Here is a 24,256-nt window from a genome sequence, read left to right as displayed (position 1 = left end):
AAATGTGTAGAAAAATGTTTCATTCAACTTTTGTTTTCCACTTAAATTAAAGTCTTTAAAAATGGTTTTCATTGAGCTTTTCCTCTCTTGGGCTTTCCTTCTCCTCGCCTCCTTTTCCCTCTCGGGGCGGGAAGAGAAAAAGGTAAAGAGGGAGAGAAAGGAGGCGGGGTAGAGGGGTAACAACAAATTGAAAACCTTGGAGGCTTTTTTGGTTCTTGTTTCACCAAGAAGCAGAAAAACAAAAACAAACAAACAAATAAAAACCCTGCTAAACATTTCAAATGAAATGAGAATTTTTTAGAATCCCTGACCCATCCTGCTCCTTGTCCCCTGACCGCCCCCCCCCGAGACCTCCCCAATCCAACCCCCCATTCCCTGTCCCCTGACCGCCCCCCCAGAACCTCTGCCCCATCCAACCCCCCCTCCCTGTCCCCGGGACTCCCTGCCCCTTATCCAACCCCCCCGGCCCCGGCCGCTTACCCCCGCCTCCCGGCGCCTCAGCGCGCGCGTCCAGAAGTGGCCCTGGACAGCGCTGCAGCCGCGTGGCTCCGGGAGGCCTGAGCTCCTCCCTGCTCAGAGCCGTGTGGTAAGGGGAGGAGCCGCTCGGCCTGGAGCTTGCAGCCCCGCCCCTTTACCACGCGGCTCTGAGTGGGGAGGAGCTCAGGCCTGCCGGAGCCACACAGCTGTAGCGCTGTCCAGGACGCGCTGAGGCGCCGGGGGGATGGCGGGAGCGAGCCTCAGCCATTCTCGTGGGGGCCCTTGCGGGGCCCGGGGCCTGGGGCAAATTGCCCCACTTGCCCCCCGCCCCCCCCGGGCAGCCCTGTTCCTTGGGGCAGGGGCAGTCTTTTTGTTCTGTTTGTACAGTGCCTAGCACAGTGAGGTCCTGGCCCATGACTGGGGTGGGGGCTAGGCACTACGGTAATACAAGTAAATACATAAATAAATAAAGAATAATGAGAGTGGCCACGGTGAAAAAAATAGCAAGGCAGAGCAAGCTATGAAATGCCAGGGAACAAAAGTAAATGGGGTTTAGAGCCGTGTTGGGCTTGGAGCAGCATGTATATGAATCCACACCTCATAAAAGCCGGGACCCCCAGTTTCTAAATAATGGCATGCCTACGTTCTAACAGAGAAATAAAGAAGGCTGTGAATTATGGGAGCCGGGAGCCTTTGGAGTAAACACAGTGGGTTGTAAAAAGATGTTCTATACTAAATACGTATGTGCAGTAGTTTTTCCTCAGATAGCTCCGCCTACTTTAATAACAGGTAAAATTAAAAACCAAAGAGGCATTTGTGTTATAATCTTGTGCCCAACTTCTGCTGACAGCTACCTCCCACTGCACAGGCTCTGCTATCACGTCGCACAGGAATGGTGTTTGTGGCTAAGCAAACCCTTTCCCCTTGGCTTTGTGCTATTTTACAGGATCGAGCCCGCCTCAGGCTTACCTCTCTGAGTTTGCTGGCATTGTTGGATCGATGGATACCATGCAATTATCAACCGTCAAAAGTGAAATAGTTGTGTTCCTGAAAGACACGAATCAAAGAGGTTTATTTAACCTAGAAAGCGATGGTCCTGATTCTGCGCTGCCTCAGACCTTGCATTGCACAGGTATAACTGGCTAAGTGGGCTTAAAACACTCCCATTCTGAGTAGCTACTGTATCGCACCCATTTTGCACTGGTGTAGATGATGACTACACAAGGGGCAAGGCCGTGGAGAATTAGGTCCTTAATGGCTATGTTCTGTACAGTGCAACCACAAGAGACATTTGTGATTAAAATGCAACTGTGGTCTTGTCTGTCCCCAGAGGGAACTTTGCTCCCTATAAAATCACATATGCTGTGCTGCTGAATAATCAGATACTGACTTCCACTGAGGAGGTATCATGATTTATTGACTTGGCAGATATATATTGACTGAGTTAAAAATCAATAAAAATATTTACCTTGAGATAATACATACAAAATCCAACCCCCTTCATTCTACACAAGTGATTATCAGTGTTGTTATTCACTTCTTTTACAAAAGGGAATTCTGAAATTGTTAAAGAAACTCCTTCACAACCAACAAAAACAAAACACCAACAGCAACTGAAAAGAGGGCAATGTTTTCTGAATATTATTTTGCTAGTTTTGGCACCACAGACTGAAATGGGCTCACCAGAAGCTTGTTTGAAATTAGTGAAACTTCAGCAGCCCTTTGTATGGCCCTATTTAAAACAAACCATAACCCAGCCTGTTTAACTGAAACCCTCCTGTTATTGTCCATGAATGGCTTACGTTGTTAAACAAGGTTTTCTGAGTGACAGTGGAAGTGTTTGACATCACAGGCAAACGACAATTGTTGATCTCTCCAATATCAAAGGAGGGGTAATAGCAAGGGTAAACAGCAAAGCTTATTGGATTCCATCCCAGAGTTTTATGTAAATAATAGTCAGTAGGATTCTCCAGATGCCCACAGAGTTAACCACACTCAATAACCCTGTGATTTAATGATCTGTTGTTGTTTTTCTTGGGTTTTGTACTGTGGGCATGTACATCTAAGGGACATCATACTCCTCTCTGCATACCCCTTTTCGAGGGTTCTGTGATGTCCAGGGAGCAGTGGGAACTGGACTCCAGTGCACAGACAAAGGGCTGCTGGCTGATTCCCCCAGATTCATGGGTGAAACCTCCAGCCAATTCCCTTTGTGGAGGATAAGAACACCAAACTCTATCCCAAATGAAACAATTAACAAGAAACTCCAGGAGTGGAGACTCATGGAATTTTTAGACCACACCCCTCCCACAGAAATAACCCAAATAAAGGAGAACATGGCCTGGAACAAGGGACTCAGCGACATTTTTGTTTGTTTGTCCCACTTGTGCACAATTCTAGTGGGTACTCTGTTTGGATACCAGGAACCTTGAACAAGATTGGAATAGTTCTATTTGACACTGCCCCAAATGTAAAACTGGTATCCTTGACTGGGTTTGTGCACAAGTTCTCAAAACACCCCTCTCTTCTATTCTATTCCTTATACCAGACCAATATTGTGATATCTGAGCACCTTCCAATAGTGCATTAAGCCCTCTTCTATTTATATTTATGCATGAATTACTGTTACCCCAATTTCTGATTCCCACATACTGTAACTTGAGATATGCCTGAGATGCAAAATTCAAATCTGGGTTCAGGTCTGGATTTTGAAATATCTTCTCCTCTTCCCAAAACTCAGGGATTGTTGGGTGAGGGGTTCCATTTTGAGGCGACTTCTGAATTGTTCTGGAGAGGGAAGGAACCAAGGTGAAAGGTGTGTTAGCCCTTGTCAAATGTATCAAGTGATACCTACCTTGGTAACCCAGTTGCAATGCAGAAGAGGTCCACAATATCTCTGGAATTGCAGTATTTACTGAAGACCACCTTCCAAGCAAAACAGCAGCAGTGAAGAAAAACAAGACAAAGAAGATAAGGTACGGTTAAATTCCATCGGACATTAACCTCATGTACTGGCTTTATGTAAATGATCATCCTTGCTTTTGAAATATCTGATTTGCCCTGGGTGTTGGAATTCTTTCCTCCCTTTCTTCTCTTCCCCCTTTTCTAATTCATTTATTTTCAATGAGAAAGCAGAGAAGGAAAGGGGATTTTGCAATCCTAACCCAACTATCTACAAATATAGCATACGGTACCTGAAATGATAGCAAAGAAACTTTATCATACACTTAATCTAGCTAATGATCATGACCACACATTGTAGAAAGAAACAATTGTAAGTGCTGAAGGATGTCTATATAATGGGTTAGATCCTCAGTGTCAGTAGGCATTGGTTAATTCAAGTCAACAGTGCTGCACTGATTTATATCAGCTGAGGATCTGGTCCTGTAATTTAGACAGAATGTAATGTTTTCCAAGTATGCCAAACTTCCCACTGTAATGTATGGCACTATTGCAGTACTGTTAAGTTAGCAGTTGAATCCACTTGAGACAAATTCTAATTTTTCCCACTGCTGTTGATGCCCAAAGAATGCCCTTTTCCCTTTTACACCCAAAAAATGATGTTAAAAAAACACTATTAAGGTTGCAAAGACAATCCTAAAAGATGTCAGTTTAAAAATCTCCAAAAGTCAGGAAATGCTGGAGTTTCCATGCCACCCCTTTGTGCATTTGCATTATGATACAGTCTTTAATTACATGATCACATACTATTTTTTCCACTGGACCCCTGCCTCTTTCAGTGCACAGGATAGACCTGCTCTGGAGATGAATCATGTTTGTGTAGTAAAGAAGGCTGTTGTCTGTCGGACCCCTGCTTCATTTGTTGCAGAAGTTGGAAGGTATGGGGAAGGGGACTGCAGGAAGAGAAAGGACACACTCATGGTCTTCCTGTAATCCCCTGCCTCGTTCCTTCTGCCACCCAGACCTCTGCCATTTGAGTTAACAGAATAACTGATAGCAGTAGTAGGTTGTCATCCTGTATGTGGCCCAGCACTAGAGGGGGGACAGGACATTTTGCCAGTGGGTTTCACACATATTTGCTGACAGCAGAGGAATGGTGAGACTCGAGGATCTTGCTTTCCATGCCAGGCTCTAATGGGGAGTGTGCTCTACTGGGCATGGATTCTTCTGTTTATTCCCCCCAGGCATGACCCCTTCTCCAGCCTGTTCCAATCCCGTTGCTTCCTCACTCCTGGCTCCTTCTTCCAATCTCATTCTCTTCACTTTGCAGCTCCCAGTCTCCATGCCTCAGGCTTCTCACCCCAGTCCCAACCTCCTTGCTCAGCCGGTCCCAGTTTTCCCCTCCTGGCTTCTCATCCTGTCTGCCTCTCTCCCCGACCCTGGCCTCCAGTTGCCCCCTCCACCCACATTCCCAGTCTCCTTCCCTAGACTCCTCATCCAACTTCACTGTTCTCTCTTGCTTCCCAGCTCTTTGAGCCACTCTCTTTGTCCAGTCAGTTCCACTTCTCCTCTGCACCAGCTCCTCATCAGATCTCTCTCCCTTCCCTGGTCACTTCTTTTACCCTGCCCCCACTCAGTCCCAGTCTCCTCCCACCTACTGGCTTGCTCCCCATTACCTTCCCTGGCTCACAGTCTTAGGGTATGTCTACACTATGAGAGTAGTTCGACTTTACTTAAATCGAATATGTGGAATCGATATTACAAAGTCGAACGTGTGTGTCCACACTAAGGACAGTAATTCGACTTTGTGAGTCCACACTAACGGGGCAAGCATCGACATTGGAAGCGGTGCACTGTGGGCAGCTATCCCACAGTTCCCGCAGTCCCCGCTGCCCATTGGAATTCTGGGTCGAGCCCCCAATGCCTTCTGGGGAAAAAAATGTGTCGAGGGTGGTTTTGGGTAACTGTCGTCATCGAACCGTCACTCCCGCCCTCCCTCCCTGAAAGCGCCGGCGGGAAATCAGTTTGCGCACTTTTCTGGTCAGTGACAGCGCGGACGCCACAGCACTGCGAGCATGGAGCCCGCTGCGACCATCGCTGCAGTTATGGCCGTTGTCAACACCTCGCACCTTATCATCCACCTTTCCCAGAGGCAGATGCTGAGAAATCGGGCGAGGAGGCTACGGCAGCGCGGTGAGGACCTGAAGTCTGAGAGTGGCACAGACCTGTCACAAAGCACGGGATCCCGCGCCAAGGACATCATGGTGGCAATGGGTCATGTTGATGTTGTGGAACGGCGATTCTGGGCCCGGGAAACAAGCACAGACTGGTGGGACCACATAGTGCTGCAGGTCTGGGATGAATCACAGTGGCTGCGAAACTTTCGCATGCGGAAGGGGACTTTCCTGGAACTTTGTGAGTTGCTGTCCCCTGCCCTGAAGCGCAAGGACACCCGGATGCGAGCAGCCCTGAGTGTCCAGAAGCGAGTGGCCATAGCCCTCTGGAAGCTTGCAATGCCGGACAGCTACTGGTCAGTCGCGAACCACTTTGGCGTGGGCAAATCTACCGTGGGGGTTGTTGTGATGCAAGTAGCCAACGCAACCGTTGAGCTACTGCTCTCAAAGGTAGTGACCCTGGGAAACGTGGAGGTCATCATAGATGGCTTCGCCGCGATGGGATTCCCAAACTGCGGTGGGGCTATAGATGGAACTCACATCCCTATCCTGGGACCGGACCACCAGGCCAGCCAGTACATTAACCGAAAGGGCTACTTTTCAATGGTGCTGCAAGCACTGGTGGACCATAGGGGACGTTTTACAAACATCAACGTCGGATGGCCGGGCAAGGTTCATGACGCTCGTGTTTTCAGGAACTCTGGTCTGTTTAGACGGCTGCAGGAAGGTATTTACTTCCCGGACCACAAAATAACTCTTGGGGATGTGGAGATGCCTATAGTCATCCTCGGGGACCCAGCCTACCCGCTAATGCCCTGGCTCATGAAGCCCTATACAGGCGCCCTGGACACTGAAAAAGAACTCTTCAACTACCGGCTGAGCAAGTGCAGAATGGTGGTGGAGTGTGCTTTTGGACGTCTCAAGGGGAGATGGAGAAGCTTACTGACTCGCTCTGATCTCAGCGAAACCAATATCCCCATTGTTATTGCAGCTTGCTGTGCGCTCCACAATCTGTGTGAGAGCAAGGGGGAGACCTTTATGGCAGGGTGGGAGGTTGAGGCAAATAGCCTGGCTGCTGATTACGCCCAGCCAGACAGCCATGCGATTAGACGAGCCCAGCGGGACGCGCTGTGCATCCGGGAGGCTTTGAAAGCTAGGTTCCTGAGTGAGCAGGGTAACCTGTGACTATTAAGTTTGTTTACAGAGAAGCTGAACCTGCCCCCGTTTCTTTACCCAGTAAATGTTCACTATCCTCTCCAGTTACATACCCCGTTCACCCCGTTCCCCCCCTTCCAACACACGTTTAAAAATAAAATCACTTGAAATTTGTTAATGAACACCGTTTTCTTTATTACTGTTTTCGCGGTAAAGTGTTGAAACTGGGACGCAGACTGTGGTGGGGAGCGGGTGTAGTGTAGTGATGCAAAGGACGCTTCTAAACTCCAGGAATGACAGGCTCCGCACTGGTGGACTTGTTGTTTCAACGGAGCCTGCCACCCCTCCTGTTCGGGACTCTGTGTGTGGGGGCTATGTGACTTTGTGGCAGGGGGAGGACGGTTACAGATCCCCTGCTGCGTGGCTCTGTGATCCAGGATAAGGACCGCTGCATAAGATCTCTAACCGCCCTCCCCCGCCACAAAGTCACATAGCCCCCCCCCCACACAGAACATGAAAACCACCTCCCAGGCTGACCAGGGTAACTAGTGACTGCAATGTGTGTGTGCTCTGCTGCTGAACCTGCCCCCGCCTCTGTACCCCGGTAAAGGTGACTGTCCTGTCCAATTACCAACCCCCTTCCCCCCCTTCAAACAGACTCTCCACTAAAAGAACATGATGGAAACAGTAATTAACAGAAACATATTTTTTATTAGCAACTACACATGAAACTGGGGGATGAAACTGGGACGGGGGCTTGGGTGAGGCGGGAAGGAAAGGACTTATCAAATTTTGGGGAATGAGAGCCTTCTGGTACTTGAGCAGTCTGCAGGGGTGGAGTGAGAGTTTTCACGGACTCTGCCGCCCCTCCTTCTTGGGACTTTGGGTGAGGGGGGTATGGGACTTTGTGGTGGGGGAGGGCGGTTAGAGATAGACTGCAGCGGGGCTCTGTCCTCCTGCCTCCGGTCCTGCAGAACATCCACAAGGCGCCGGAGCGTGTCCGTTTGCTCCCTCATTAGTCCAAGCAGCGTTTGAGTCACCTGCTGGTCTTCCTGCCGCCACCTCTCCTCCCGTTCCATGTGTGATCGGTGCATTTGGGACAAGTTCTCCCTCCACTGGGTCTGCTGGGCTGCCTGGGCTTGGGAGCAGCCCATAAGTTCTGAGAACATGTCCTCCCGTGTCCTCTTCTTCCTACGCCTAATCTGCGCTAGCCTCTGGGAGTGTGATGCCAGGGTAGGTCGGGAGACAGTCGCAGCTGTGGGATGGGAAAAAGGGAGTGAATTCCTCAGAAAGATAAATTTTTTTGTGAACAAAGAACATAGTCTTTCTCTGTGAACAAGACCATGCACAGCACCTATCACATGCGCACTCAGGACAAGGTCGAATTTTCGGCCTTCGCATTCAGTGCCTGGGGTCTTGCAGTGCAGATCAGACAAGCGGGACAGGACAGCGGAATTTGGGTAACAGGCTGACATGGTAAGCCGTAGACTTGTGGCTGCTTAAAACTTTAATAATAGCACTGGCCTCCTTTCACGTTCAAAGCAATGCCAGTCCCTGCTGCCAGCAATCCGGCAAGCATGAACTCTGCCCCTGTCCCACCCCCTCGCGGCTGTCCCAGGGAAAGATCCCTGTATGCTGCTCCTCTCCCGCCTCCACCGTGTGGCTGTAAACCGCCGGTTACAGTTTTGTAAAGGAACAGGCAAGCAGTCCCAATACTAACATTCCCCTACCTAATTCAAAGCAGGTCACCATGAGCGACATCACTCTGATGAGGATTTCAGAGACGGAGAAAGAAAGGATGCTTCGGGAAAGCCTGCAAAGACCAGGGCCGTATGCCGCCATGCTCTACAAGGCAATGATACCCGAGTACTTGATTGTCTACTGGCGCGGAAACGTTTCCTACCACGGAGGACCCAATAAGGCCGCTCTCCCCAGGAACCTGATGCAAAGGCTTTCCAATTACCTCCAGGAGAGCTTCGTGGAGATGTCCCAGGAGGATTTCTGTCTATCCCCGGACATATAGACCGGATTTTACTGTAGCTGCACTGGCAGGGACTAAACAGTAGAGCGCCTAGGGCAAAACAATCATGCTAAACCGGACATTGTTAGATTTTTTTTCAGTAGTTGCACTGCCAAGGACTGAAACGTTAAGCGCCTAGGGCAAAGTAATCATGAAAAACCCATTGTTAATATTGTTAATATTCCTGTTCTGTTAAAAATAAATGTTTACATGTTTAAAACACTTACTGACTGATCCTTCCCCTGATTCTGTGTCCGGGTTAACGCCTGGGGACGGTTGGTAGGGGATCTCAGTAAGGGTGATGAAGAGATCCTGGCTGTCGGGGAAATCAGCGTTGTAAGCGCTGTCGACTGCCTCATCCTCCTCATCTCCTTCCTCATCTTCCCCGTCCGCTAACATGTCCGAGGAACCGGCCGTCGACAATATCCCATCCTCAGAGTCCACGGTCAGTGGTGGGGTAGTGGTGGTGGCCGCACCTAGGATGGAATGCAGTGCCTCGTAGAAATGGGATGTCTGGGGCTGGGATCCGGAACGTCCGTTTGCCTCTTTGGTCTTCTGGTAGCCTTGTCTCAGCTCTTTGATTTTCACGCGGCACTGCGTTGCATCCCGGCTGTATCCTCTCTCTGCCATGGCTTTAGAGATTTTCTCGTAGATCTTTGCATTCCGTCTTTTCAATCGCAGCTCGGAAAGCACGGACTCATCGCCCCACACAGCGATCAGATCCAAGACTTCCCGATCAGTCCATGCTGGGGCCCTCTTTCTATTCTGAGATTGCATGGCCATCTCTGCTGGAGAGCTCTGCATCGTTGCCAGTGCTGCTGAGCTCGCCACGATGTCCAAACAGGAAATGAGATTCAAACTGCCCAGACAGGAAAAGGAATTCAAATTTTCCCGGGGCTTTTCCTGTGTGGCTGGTCAGAGCATCCGAGCTCGGACTGCTGTCCAGAGCGTCAACAGAGTGGTGCACTGTGGGATAGCTCCCGGAGCTATTAGCATCGATTTCCATCCACACCTAGCCTAATTCGACATGGCCATGTTGAATTTAGCGCTACTCCCCTCGTTGGGGAGGAGTACAGAAGTCGAATTTAAGAGACCTCTATGTCGAACTAAATAGCTTCGTGGTGTGGACGGGTGCAGAGTTAATTCGATGTAACGGTGCTAAATTCGACATAAACTCCTAGTGTAGACCAGGCCTAAGTCTCCCTCCTGCCCCAACTCCTGATCTGAAACATGTCTCCCCCCCCCCATGGCCTTCCCTAGCTCATAATCCCAGTATCTTTATTCAGCCAGTGCCAGTCTCCTTGACCAGCCTGCCCGAGTCTCCCTCTCCCCACCCCCCATCAGCATGCAGCCCCACTCAGGCTTCTTGTTCTATTTATTCTCCCTCAGGTCTGGCTCTTTCCTTGCAGCACCCTCCTCCTCACTGCCTGGACCCAGCAGAGGGGCCATTAAGAGCCCAGTGTCTACTTTCAGTTCCAGTGCCTGGGCTCTGATTCAGCTTGGCCTGTAGCAGCCCAGAGCTGTAATTGCAGAAAAAGTCCTGCTCAGACCCAGGCTGTAATGTGCCCGGTGCTCATAGAATCTTCAGGGGATTTAGCCGCTAAAATCTAAGAAGTCGCTACTGAGCATGTGCAAACTGAAATTTTTCAAAGGCTTAAACCTTGGCCAAATTTGGGCAGATTTTCACAGGGATGGCAAAAGGCACATCCCTGACACAAAGACCAAATTTGTCAAGTCCCTGCTCCAAAGCAAGCTCCCCTCCCCCCACTCCCAGATCATTTCAAAGAAAAGGTCTCAGAAGTTGTTTAACCTGGGCAAAATTTATGTTTCCCTAGTCTTGTTCTCAGATATGGCTGAACAGTTTTGGTTGAAATGAAACTAAATAAATAAATTCAGCCTGAAGCAGACATCCAACACGGACCATTTCTACCCATGTAGTCAAAGTTTGGCAAAATTATAAGCAACTGAAAACAGGGTCTTATAATGCGAGGTGTCAGGCAACCTTAATAATAGGTGGTGCTATCAGCCCCACCTATAATATCAGGACTCAATCTTGTACTGATGCTTGCAGCCCTAAGCATTCAAAAAATCATAAATTAGGCCAAAAATGAGATTGGTTTCAAAATCACCAGATAAAAGTATCTTATACAGATATTCCGTTCTTATTTGCCTTTTGGTTTTTGAGCCTTTAAGCATCATGTTGGCAAGCTTTTCTACACAACCCTGGGGCAGAAACTTAACATTTTCCCCCCAGACAATGAAAGTTGAGAATTTAACATAATAAAAAGATTCCAGGAGTTGGGGATTTAAGAAAACACACCAAGTATCACAAAAGTTGTAATAGAATTTTAAGAGTTGGCAATGCACAGGATGTGTGAGACTAGGTAAGATGTGCTACCTTGTAGAGGAGATATTTAACCAATGTTTCATATCCCAGTCTTTGGGAGAAATTAAAAACCTCATTGTAGTGGTGGCGGCATGTGGTTTTTGTTGTTGGTGGGGTTTTTTAATAGTAAGAGAAGGGGATACATGTTAGTGCATTTCCCCACTCATTCAGGTATCTAGATTAAATTTACAGGATTGAACAATTAGATCATAAAAAACCTGAGGCAGATCATTACCAGTTATTACACGTTATTTAGAAAGTAATTGGTATCAAGAGTCAATTTATCCTATATGGCTATTTTGATAATCACCACAGTGATGGACCTTAGTTTATTACAGTCCAGCTGCAATCAAAGCAATAAATCAAGGTTTTAATATATTTTTAATCAGATTTAGATATGGCTGAAATCCTGCTCTTAGCAAAACACAGCATCTTTCGGAGGTGCTGGCTACTAAAACTGTCCGACACAATATCACAAGCCCATTATTGTACAAACAACTGACAAATGCAATAATTTAGGAGATGATGGCAATTGCAGCTGAACTCAGAATGAACTTTTGTGACATGCTGGGAGTGCTATTTCAGGTGTCCGGGGTTCTCATTCTGGAAATCAATTATTAGTGACCAGAAACTGGGATAAGAGTGGGATAAGATAAAAAATTTTCAGGAAGCACTAAAGGTCAGAAAGCCAGCCTGTTTCATGAAGGAAAACACAGGGCTTTCAATGAAGCCAGGATGAATTTTTAAAAGTTCCAGATAATAACAAAAGAGTGCAAAGTTATATTTAAGTGGACTATGGGCTAGATTCCTAATTTTCTTGGTCTTTTAAAAGTTTGATAGAAACTGTGATTCATAAATCACTTGTTGGATTTTGATAAGGAGCTCAAGATTTAGTTGGGGATTGGTCCTGCTTTGAGCAGGGAGTTGGACTAGATGACCTCCTGAGGTCCCTTCCAACCTTGATATTCTATGATTTGAATGATTGTCTTTAGGGTTTTTTTTTTAAACCAATGATTTTATGCTATAAAAGGTCTTTTCCTTTGTCAGCTGCTGAGCGATTCTGATTGGCTTCCTTCTCTTTTCAAGCAAAGCAGTCAGCCAGCAAGCAATCATTTCCCAGCAAATATACAATTGTTTCTGTGATTGCCTGCACATTCTTACTCCCAATGAAGTAAATGGGAGTTTTCCTGGTGACTTCTCAGTGGGAAAAGGGTTGGGCCCTTTGTTTTGACACTGAGGTGGTGAGTTATTTTGCCCTAACCTAAGGCCTGATTAATGAGCTAGTAGTATCCTTTCTATTTTACATTATGTGTAACTTGTGCGGGGTGTGGGGGGATGGACTTTGGGCACTTGTGCACCATTTATAGCCCTAGCACAGTCTGAAAAGCCCATTCACTCAGAGCCCGCTTTTATTACACAGACATTAGCAATTTTCACCATCTATGGGTGAACCACAGCAATATTAGCTTGCAAACATCCATTGCCACATAGGGTGACCAGATAGCAAGTGTGAAAAACCAGGACAGTGGATGGGGGGTAATTGGCAAAGCCCCGAATATTAGGACTTTCCCTATAAAATTGGGACATCTGGTCACCCTAGTTGCCAATGGCAAAATGATTAGCCACCGACCTGTCACAGTCTTGGTAACCTGCTTCCAGATGGCAATTGCAACTCACTTCTGGCCTCTCTCAACTGCGTGTCCTGGAACTTAAGGGCCAAGGGAAGCTCATCACACACTCCAGAAAGGCATCTTTCCTCATACAGAAGTTCTAGAACCACTGACGGTCATCGTCCTAGGTCCGCATGATAATGCAGTCCCATCGCTCTGTGCTTGTGGTCCTGCTCCAGAATTGCCAATCAGCTTACTGGGATTCCACAGCTATTAAAAGCTGCATCAGCTATCTCCACTGCTCCATATCTGCATGCAGCCTGCATGATCTCCTTAACAAGCCCTGCTGCCATCGTTTTCTCAGGATGACAAGCGGCTGCTGAAATGCCCTCTGTTGTGTCTGATGTCCTGTATCCGTCTTGAGTTGGGTTAATGCCAACATCTCAGAGTAGGAGCCATGGTTACCCACAGATTGGGACAGAGGTCCACCCTGGACAGAAATCTAGAGAGTGTCAAACAAGAAGTACTTCATTGAGTTGGTGGGCTAAGACCACTTCCACACAGGTGCCCAGGTCGTCCCAAAATATGCTTAAAAAAAAAAAAATAATTCATAGAGTGGCGCAGCTTAGAGCAGGACTAAGAACTATGGGATGTGCTCCCAGAAGTTCTACGGCCTTACAGGCATGAGCACAGTACCAGTGTGCATGCAGCAATTCCACTGTGGCTTTGCAGTGTGGACACTCACATGCTGCTAGGCCAACCTGGGTGTCAATCACTTGAGTTACCAAAATCATGTGATTGTAGTGAAGGGTGCTGGATTGGAACTCTGACTAAATTCTTCTACTTATCCATAGAAGAGATATAGCACAGGCAGTGGCAATTCAGGTTGCTGTACACTGCCCCAGCAACACACTGGAGAACTGACATCTAGGGTTTAGTGGTGGGTTGAGGCAATATAGCCATTCAGTCCTTAGTTTCTTTGTTAACTCCATTGGCAAGGGTGACATGATTGTGTGGATTCTTATCTGTTGGGAACTGGACTGGCGCCACTAGGTTAATTTCAAATAGACCTCATGTTGTAGCAACTTTTGGTAACTACAATTTTGGACTGGACTTGAACTCACCACCTTGAGATAGAAGGCTCTATATTTCACCAGCTATTTCCTTCCCTGTCCAGTTCCCGCAGAAATGCTGTCACAAAGTTCTCTTTATTGAACTATCAAAGCCAGCTCAGTTTAGTCATTTTTATTTTGGTTCTCTTTTAACAACACTCTAAAGGTGGGGGAGAGGGCGCTAGAGGGTTTAGTCTGAATTTGCAGATTGCTAACTTCAAGATCCCCAACCATATATAAATCCAGTTAACCGCCTCTCCCTCGTGCATGTGCCAGACAGCAATGGAAGGAATATAATCCTCAAAAACATTATAGCAATTGCACATAGTTTGCTTCCCCAGTTTTAGGGTTAACATTTGTTGCCCCCTTGTCTTTAGAGGAATTTCCAATAGGCTTAGAAAAAAGTGAAACTGGTCATCATTTAATATTTTGCACAATCATTTTAATAAGCCTCCAACAAAGCCAACATGTAGCCATTTGATTTAAGTACAGAATATGCTCGACTTGCTTCTGAGGGTAACATGAAGCAAGGAAAGAAAGCAGAGTGACTAATGAGATGACTGAGACTTTCTGGAGTGGAAATAATAGTTGGATTAAATGTGCAAAGAGTGTGAAATAGGCCACTGAGTCAGCGCTAATGCTTATTGATTGGGTTTTGGGTCATATCCACAATGCTAATATTTCTGTAACATTTTTAGACAAACGTCCTTTCTATCTTAGTCCCTTCTGTACAGCTCTGGTGTGTGTCAAAGATCTCATGCTACTTTCCAGAGAGGGTAGAGATTAATAACCCGTGTCTTGCCCGATATTCCCACTCAATAAAACACATTTTAATATTCAAGGCTGAGCAGGAGCTATTATTAAAGACACAATAACTGCTCTGATTACACATAGTCTCTACTCTACCAGTTTACAACTAGTTACTTTGTATTTCACTTTGGGATATGGATATCATGAGTAGGAAACAGTGTATAAACCCAAATTCTGTTCTATATTTAGCTTCAGAGTACCTCATCCTCCGCATGTCCAGAATTCTATCCCTTATTAATTTTTGTTGATCATTGGATTTTGTTCCAATTTTTCAACAAGCATTTGAATTTTTTTTTCCTGGTAAAATTCCTAATTGAGTAGTGCAAAAAATACTTTCGAAGCAAGCCTGTGCTTGGCTTCCAGCCCTTTGCATGGTAGTATCAACCTGTTGGATCTGACAACAGTAGCCCTTAGGTGATGTATTTTTTCAGTCAGTAAAATAGTCAGGATCACTGTCAAACAGTACAGGGTTTGCAACCTTTTAAAACTATGTAAAATGCTAGTGTCTGTAGAACAGTGGTTCTCAAACTAGGGCCACCGCTTGCTCAGGGAAAGCCCCTGGCGGGCCGGGCCGGTTTGTTTACCTGCCGCGTCCGCAGGTTTGGCCGATCGCAGTTCCCAGTGGCTGTGGTTCACTGCTCCAGGCCAATGGGAGCTGCAGGAAGCGGCACGGGCCGAGGGACGTACTGGCCACCGCTTCCAGCAGCTCCCCTTGGCCTGGAGCGGTGAACCACAGCCACTGGGAACTGCGATCGGCCAAACCTGCGGACGTGGCAGGTAAACAAACTGGCCCGGCCCACCAGGGGCTTTCCCTGAACAAGCGGCGGCCCTAGTTTGAGAACCACTGCTGTAGAATAACACTGCAGCATAGCTTGTGTTGTACAACATACCATAATAAGCCAGCAGATGGTGCCTAAGTGCAAGCAGCCAAGTTTTGGTGGATCAGTCGCCAAGAGGGGCAAGAAGCCAGAGGATTCCAGAACAGTTGGGAGGAGTAGGTGGAGAGGCAGGGGGGAGAAGCGCCTCAGTGGAAAGGGAGAAGGACTGTGTTGCACTGGGTGTGGGTGTCTGTGAGCCCAGGGAACAGGCCTGTGATGAACACTGCTAGACTGCAACTGGTGGTGAACACTTTGGATTCAGACTCACATGTCCCAAGGGCAGGTGAAGGCTGAGTAGCCAAGGAGCAAGGGCACCCCGACAGGTCAGAGGTCCAAACTGAGCAGCCACCGAGCAGCGCACCCCACCAAGCTAGCGCATTTCTGCTTTATGTGCACCACTCGTGTGATCGGAGGCCTCAGGTGGGCTGTGCATGTGTGTGAAGGTTTTGGGTACCTTGGGGGGGGGTGTGGAAAGGGGAGGGATGGTACTATTGTTTCACTGTCGCTGTTTAATTCCCTTCAGTCCCCCATCCCCTTTCAGCCCGTCAGTCTGTACCCATTCCCTTGCTTATATTTCTTTATATAAATGGTCTCAGAATTCCTGTGTGTGAAATTGGGTCTTTGCGTTAGGGGCCTCTGGATCCATGTAAGCAAAGGGGGTTTATGCCCAAACCAAAAAGAGAAATAGGTTCAGATGCGTGCTACCTTAGGACATCTACCAGCACCTGTGTCCAGCTCAGAGAAGGGGTGCAGAGTTGGCACAATACGATTATGCCTTATTGTGTAATGTTTGTTGTCCAGACTGTGAAAAGTGTTACTGAATTGCTTTAACAACAGTTTTCACAGAAGAATTTTGGACTGCTAAATAAGAAGTCTGATGTGACGTTTCTCTCATCATGATTATCCTTTCCTCTCCAATGGCCTTACATGGCTATATCAATGTGAAACAGGAGCACTTAAATACTACTGTGTTGAAATCACTGGGAAAGAAGAAACTTTCTTTTCTAATTTTGTAATCAAATGGTGTTCTTGAGAAGCTGAGAAAGTACTGATAAGACTACCTATCTTATCAGTTATATTTTCCAAACATAGAGATAAGCCCCATCTAAAACCTCACTTCTAAATACCAAGAGTTTACGAGTGTTTGAAATTGAGATCCAAGTAGTGTAACTTGAGCCTATCCCTATCCAAAATAACAGGTTGTTTCTCCTTTATTTCCCAACTTAATTAATAGTTGGCCCAGTAACTTCACCTCTCTGTGCCTCAGTTTCCCCATCTATAAAATGGGGATAATGATACTTGCCTCTTTTGTAAAGTTCTTTGTGACCTACTGATTAAAAAAAACCCAGTAAGAGCAAGGTATAATTATAATCGGTAGTCTTGTCTAAACGATTTCAATGCCTGTTGAGCGTGGTTAGGATACAACACAACACTGAGATAGGATGCTCATTTTGTGTTTGCTACTATCCTACTAAAGTTTTAAATGTTATGCCTGATTCTTGGTTTATGCAGGTGTAATTCTAGCTGGGGTTGGGGGAAGAGAGAGAAACATCAGTCCAAGAATTTAAACCCTCCACTAGCTTTTTACATTGCCTGTGTATCAGACAGAGAGGTGGATGTTAGATCAGTTGGGGCCAGAGATCGAACACCTATATGGGTCAGTCTCGTCTCAAGAACATTGGCAGATTCTAAGGATATTCACTTCAGCACAGTACACAGATGAAGAGTAAATGATTACTTTTCTAAAGATAGCATGTGATTCTGAAATGAAGCACAGAAGCCAGAAAGATCCTGCATACTGTGATTTCAAGACACACAACTGCATGATCAAACATACTTTTTACCCTCTGCTACTTTTTAATATCCACAAACTGAGAGGTGGAACCCTCAGTAAAGAGAAATTATCTGGTGAGCACTTGGTGATGTGCACTGATCAGTGCTTAATTTGTTACGAAAGAGGTGCTGGGGCCAGGGCCAGCTCCAGGTACCAGCTAAGGAATCAGGTGCCTGGGGCGGCCAATAGAAAGGGGCAGCACGCCGACCGGAATTGGGGCGGCACGTCCGGGTCTTCGGCGGCAGTTCAGCAGCTGCTCAAGCGCCCTGCTTTAGTCTTCAGCGGCGGGTTCTTCACTCCGTCTCTTCCTCTTCGGCGGAAGCTCAATCGGGTTTTTCTTTTTTTTTTTCCGCCGCTTGGGGGTTCAAGCAATTTTTTTACTTTCATAACTGACACAGCAAGTCCAACGGTGCCAGGGCTCTGAACTGCCAAGCCGAGAGGTGCCCCGCGGGGCTCAGCCCTGGAACAAATTAAGCACTGGCACATGAGAGCTCCAGGGTAGCTTCCTGGTCAGGAATGCCTTGGGAAGAAGAAGTGCTGCAGAAGCTGTGTGCTTTTTAGAGATGTAGTGACTGGTACAGGAAGTGATAAGAGCTCAGTGTGGGTGGAGGGATAGCTGAGTGGTTTGAGCATTGGCCTGTTAAACCCAGGGTTGTGAGTTCAATCCTTGAGGGGGCCACTTAGGGATCTAGGGCAAAAGCAGTATTTGGTCCTGCTAGTGAAGGCAGGGGGCTGGACTCAATGACCTTTGAAGGTCATCCTTTCCAGCTCTATGAGATAGGTATATCTCCATTTATTTATCCTGTGCAGTCCTTCTGGACAGAAGGATGGTGGCCTTAAACTCATGCCTTCGAAGTGTTTGGAGGAATGCTTGGGGCTCTAAGAAATATACTGAAGATACCCAACCATAAACAGAGTTGCCACCTTTTAAAGGGAATGCAGAGGGGAGCATTAACTATTGATATGATCCCCTCTTCCAAATTTCTAAATAGTCTGCTTTAAACCATTCTTTACTCTAAAAAATATTCACTAAAATGTACTGTACAAATAGTTTAACATGACAGGGTGGTTTAGAATGTGCATTGCTTAATTTGCTGCATTAATAACTAGACATCAAGAAACTATTTTATCAGCTCCCTTGAATTCACTGAAATTTGATGAGTCACAGGGAAAGTTGAAACAAATTACATGAATCATGATCTGCACTATTTTTCATAGGCTGTTGTCTTTAGTGGTCTACCATCAAGAAGTATGGCCCTGATCCTGCAGACAATTATTCCCATGCATAACTGCAGTGGTTCTCAACCAGCGGTATGTGTATCACTGGGGGTACACAGAGGTCTTCCAGGGGGGTACATCAGTTCTTCTAGAGATTTGCGTAGGTTTACAACAGGCTACATAAAAAGCACTAGCAACATCAGTACAAACTAAAATTTCATACAGACAATGACTTGTTTATACATCTCTATATACTATACACTGAAATGCAAGTACAATATTTATATTCCAATTAATTTATTTTATAATTATATAGTAAAAATGTGAAATTAAGCAATTTTTCAGTAATAGTGTGCTGTGACACTTCTGTATTTTTCTGTCTGATTTTGTAAGCAAGTCGTTTTTAACTGAGGTGAAAGTTGGGGTATGCAAGACAAATCAGATTCCTGAGAGGGATACAGTAGTCTGGAAAGGTTGAGAGCCACTGCATAACGGTAATCCTATGGGTACTCATATAGGACTACTCATATGAATAAAGAGTGTGTGAAAGTTGGCCGGAGTACTTCAGAAAGGGATCTGGGGGTCAGAGTGGATCACAAGCTAAATATGAGTCAACATGGTTGCAAAAAATGCAAACATCATTCTGGGATCAAGTATCAGGGGGTAGCCGTGTTAGTCTGTATCTACAAAAACAACAAGGAGTCTGGTGGCACCTTAAAGACTAACAGATAGTCTCTAAGGTGCCACTAACATCATTCTGGGATGTATAAGCAGGAGTATTGTAAGCAAGACATGAGGAGTAATTCTTCTGCTCTACTCCGTGCTGATTAGGCCTCAACTGGAGTATCGTGTTCATTTCTGGGCACCACATTTCAGGAAAGATGTGGACAAATTGGAGACAGTCCAGAGAAGAGCAACAAAGATGACTAAAGGTCTAGAAAACATGACCTACGAGGGAAGATTGAAAAAATTCGGTTTGTTTAGTCTGGGGAAAAGAAGATGAGAGGGGACATGATAACAGTTTTCAAGTACATGAAAAAATGTTCTCCTTAACCTCTGAGGATAGGGCAAGAAACAATGGGCTTAAATTACAGTAAGGGAGGTATAGGTGGAAATAAGGAAAAAACTTCCTAATTGTCAGGGTGGTTAAGCACTGAAATAAATTGCCCAGGGAGGGTGTGGACTCTCCATCACTGGAGATTTTTAAGAGTAGGTTAGACAAACACCTATCAGGGATGGTTAGATAATACTTAGTCCTGCCATGAGTGCCAGGGACTGGACTAGATGACCTCTTGAGGTTCCTTCCTAGCCTACGATTCTATGATTCTACTGATGGGTTCTCAAACACTTTCATTCTGCAGATTACCAGGATCTCAATATACTGAGCACCCTGGTCTAGCAGTTAGACTGAGTCAGGTCACGTACCGGCTTTGTGCCTCAGTTTACCTAACAGTACACTTACCTGTTAGGATGTGATACTTAATTAAATGTGAATGTTTTCATTAACAGCTCCTCAAGTGTAATGTACTACATAACAGATCCTCAGGCATAATAGTCAATGAGTCTGATTGTCCTCTGACTTAAACTTGTGTAAATGAGGAGTAGAAGTCAATGGTGTACCCCAGTGCAAAACTGGTGTGAGGTCAGAATCAGGCCATTTATATGCAAAAGTATTTATTATTATCATCAGATGCCCACCTCCATTACAATACTCTGAAATGTTCATCAGTACAGTCAGACTTTGGGGCTAAATCCTTTCAGACTCAAACAATTTTATAATGATCGTATTTCAGTACTGGGTCAAGTAAGGAGTAGTTCAGCATTAGTTTAATGAGCTGCCTCTAGAAATCACAAATACTGCATTCCTTGGAAGATTATGGATTCCTTTCGTCTAATTATGTCTTTACTTAGGAGGCATGAGGCTTTGCGAAATGCTCTGCTTACCCTGAATGAACCCCCATTTACTCTACATTTTTACTGCAGGAATCCTTCCAAACATTGCACAGATGGAATTTCACATCTGACAAAAGAAACAGATAATGTTCATTGAGCAAAATTTATATTGCTTGAGTTTGCGTTACTATTTCATGCAGTCATGCCTCTGGTGTGTTCTTCTGCGATACAATTACACTCCAGAGACTAATCCTGGGAAATGCTCAATTTTTAGCAGGAGGAAGTGACAAGTATTATTAAGTAAATATGATGTAAATGCTCTCGATCTTTTTAAAATAAAAATTAAAACCTTTGTTTTTCTATTTTTGAAGGTTTTAGGGAACTTGACACAGCAACTGTCATTTCCTTGGATTATTAGGCAACTAGCTCTGCTACACTGTGGCAAAACATATATCCTCCCTCCTGTTTAACAGAGTTTGGATGCATCTTTCTGCTAGTGACGAAGAGCTGACAGCAATAGAGATTTCACCTTCAACTCAAAGCCCCCAAACTGATGAGGTGATAATATTCTGCTCTGGGGAAACTTGTGCAGCTCTACATTATCCAAGGTCTTCTTTTGACAACATTCCTGATTCTCTATTTGCATGCTTCTGTGAGCTTGCCTTATGCAGGAGACTTGGTTAAGTCTTATAGGTGACCAGAGCAGTCGGGGTAGGGGGAGGGGCGGGGGGAGAACTGCAGGCAAAGGTGACACACTTTGATATGACTGTAGGCAGCTAATCCTAAATTACCTGTTTATAAGGTCATTTAAAACATGGGGGGAAATGCATAATGCTATTTCTTTCCAAAGGAAAAGCTGAGGCTAGGTGAAATAATAATTTAGGCTTGAACCTTAAAAAATGGCTATTTTGAATTTTGCAAGCCACAGTGAGATCACGCTTTAATAGCTTACTGTCTTCTATTTGCTGTAGAAGATAAGGCACTTGATTTGTGGCTGAAAGATGATCTAGGATAAATTAGTAATAGAAACAGTAGGGTGTTTATATGTAAAATGCATGTCTAATATATTTCACATATTCTGAGCTGTATGTTTTTTAGTTACTAAACATTCCTCAGAGCAGGGAAAGCATCTTCCTCCATGTTCTGTGTAGCACTGAGTACACAATAAACAATATCTGAAGTTTTGATAAAAGTTTAATGATATGGAATAAGAACTTTGCCAATGTTATTGGGGATCCCTACCTGCTGATACAAATACATAAGGCACTATAATAATGAAATAGCTTCCTATACCATTTAAAGTATATTTTAAAATGTCTTCCTACTGTTAATATCCGTGTGCTAGACAATCTCAAAATAATGCAACATAGCTTCTTTCCCAGTTACTATTGATCATGTGAAAACCAGGAAAGCACCTTTCCACATGCAAAACTTTGCAAACACGTAAAGGGCTGCTCTTGTAGAGCAATCCTGGAAGACTATTAAATCTGGAATTCTCTCTCTCTCTCTCTCTCTCTCACACACACACACACACACACACAGAGCCCTGCAGCACAGAGAGTCCTAATTGCACCTACAAAAACCCCTATATTCATTTGCAAAACAGAAGTAACTCAAGAGCATTTTACAAAGAGTCAAGATCCATGCCAGAGCTGAATATAAACACCTTTTATATCACATAATAAATATAGCCTGCCATCATTATTTCTGCTGCTTACTGAAAGCGACACCAGTTTGTAAAAAATAAGAAAAAGTACCTTTTGAATTCTTCCATCAATATCCAAATAAATACACTTGGGTCGGTAAGTTGAGGAGCCGGATCCCATCTTGTTACAACTGGACTTTTACTGTACTTTCTCAGTGTCAGCTATAGAGCAGGAAAAAAGGTTTAGCCAAACAACACTGAGCCACCACTGCCAGATCCTTTAGTGTCTTTGCTCTTCTATATACCACAGTCTCATGCTATGAAGATCCCTCCTCTAACATGCATGCATTTTGCTGTGGCTGTGTGTGCGCGTGCCCCCTCCTCTTAGTTTTTCTTTTCTCTGACTCCAGCTGCCTTGGACAGGGAAACACAAGCTTCAGATCCTGTCTTCAAGTGCCCTCCCGATTCCCATAGCAACCCCCTTTGACTTCAGAGCTGGGAGCCTGTGGGCAATCAATCTGGAGAGCGGGGCTTGATTAGCTGCTTTCAACACACAAGACAAAGTACCACTTATCACTGGGAGAATCCTCTACATTAGACTGCAGTCAGTGTCACTTATTTTTATGGTGAAATGGAAACAGAATAATCAATTAACATCTATCCTTTCAGTTGCCTTTCTATGTATGTTAAGAAGTGTGACAGACTCCCAGCTGCACTGAATGCTGACCCAACCCACTTTAAAAACCACCATGTAGCCAGAGCTGGGACTGACCCAGCTAAAACTAAGCAGTTTCATTTATATACCGCCTTTATCATTGCATAGAACACAAGCCAGGCAAGAAAGAGTTACAGTAATAAAGTTTGAAGAAAACAAAGCCTGCCTGTTGCTATTGCCCAATGTCCTAAATGCAATTCCTCTGTTTAAAAGAAATCTAGGTAAATGTTAAGTATTCTGGGAAACGTGTACCATATTTGAAAACACAGTCTAAAAACTGGAGGCAGCAATACATTTGCTGTTTGATTCTAAGAGAACTCCAAATGCCATCTGCTGAATGTCTGTCTTGTTTTGCATTGTCAGTGTCTATGGGGAACAGGAACAGTGGTTGGTAATTCTCCGTGGCAGTGTGAAGAGACTTTGAGACAGCGATTCCTCTGACTTCACAAGGCAGACATGATCAGGCAAGCTGTGAGCAGGAAGTGCTGCTGGAAATAGCGCATTAGGTTACTTTTATTTCTAAATGCTTTCTGCGGCTTTTAGTGGTTCTGCAGCTGAGTTAATAAAATATTTCCCTGACTCTTTTGTGTGGCAGCCTGAGAGAAACTATGGAAGATGCGAAACGGTGGATACACTGAGGGCCCAAATCTGCCTCTCTGACTCACATGACGGCCCTTATTGTATGAGCTGATGTTAATGGGACTACTTGTGTAGTGAGGTACTCCTCAGTATGAGTAAAGGTGTCAGAATTGGGCCCTAAGTAACTGAGGAAGAGGACCATGGACAGAGTCAAAAGTGAGTCAGAACCTGCAGGCCTTATTCAAGCAGAACTCTCATGGATTTAAATGGGAGCTTTGCCCGAGTAATAAGTCCAGATCAGACCCACAATTGTATCAATACCACCCTAACAGTGTCGGCAGACAATCTTTATAAATGATGACCTAGAGCTCTTTATAAGATCTCAGAGTTTAGTAAACCACTTTTATTAGAAGGTCTACTCTCTTATTTCATAATCTCACTGTAGATTTATAAAAGTTGGTTGAAGATAAGCAGATTTTTTAAATTCTCTTGTAACAAACTTCATGACAGGCCAGGAGTAGGATTTGAATCCTGGCCATTTATCACCAAACCATACAACTCCAACACTTGAAATAAAGGAAAACCTCCATTACATAGCAGCAGTAGTAGGCTGTTGTTATTTATAGTGTAACTCCTAGAGGAAAGGGGCATGACACACACTTTAGCAACATGTTTCACTTTCCCTGCTGATTTGTTTAGCACATTATTCTGTTACTGAGGCTCACATGCATCTTCACATATTCAACCAATAATCTTGGGTATTAGTTACATCATTCACCTGTTTTTGTGTTTGTCTAGTTTGATCAGTCCTCTGTTCTTTTCAAAACACTTTTAGCACTTTGAGCTGGA

The 24,256-nt window shown here is 45.2% G+C and overlaps 1 protein-coding gene across 2 annotated transcripts in view; it reads right to left on the bottom strand.

Annotated features, from left to right (window-relative positions):
- PDE9A (phosphodiesterase 9A) overlaps nucleotides 1-22,294 on the bottom strand; it is a 91,849-nt gene extending 69,555 nt beyond the window's left edge. The window contains exons 1-3 of one of the 2 annotated variants that reach the window (XM_065406595.1): nucleotides 22,226-22,294; nucleotides 3,332-3,402; nucleotides 1,447-1,524 (exon numbers count right to left, since the gene is read on the bottom strand). In XM_065406595.1, coding sequence (XP_065262667.1) covers nucleotides 1,447-1,524; nucleotides 3,332-3,402; nucleotides 22,226-22,294 — 218 coding nt within the window. The remainder of the gene's footprint in view (nucleotides 1-1,446; nucleotides 1,525-3,331; nucleotides 3,403-22,225) is intronic. The other variant, XM_065406603.1, reaches the window with a different exon arrangement.
- Nucleotides 22,295-24,256: the final 1,962 nt, after the last annotated feature.

Source organism: Emys orbicularis, chromosome 1 (genome assembly GCF_028017835.1).
Source record: "Emys orbicularis isolate rEmyOrb1 chromosome 1, rEmyOrb1.hap1, whole genome shotgun sequence".
Lineage (NCBI taxonomy): Eukaryota > Metazoa > Chordata > Testudines > Emydidae > Emys > Emys orbicularis.
Note: the sequence above shows the minus strand (reverse complement) of the source record. Positions and strands in the feature narration are given on the sequence as shown.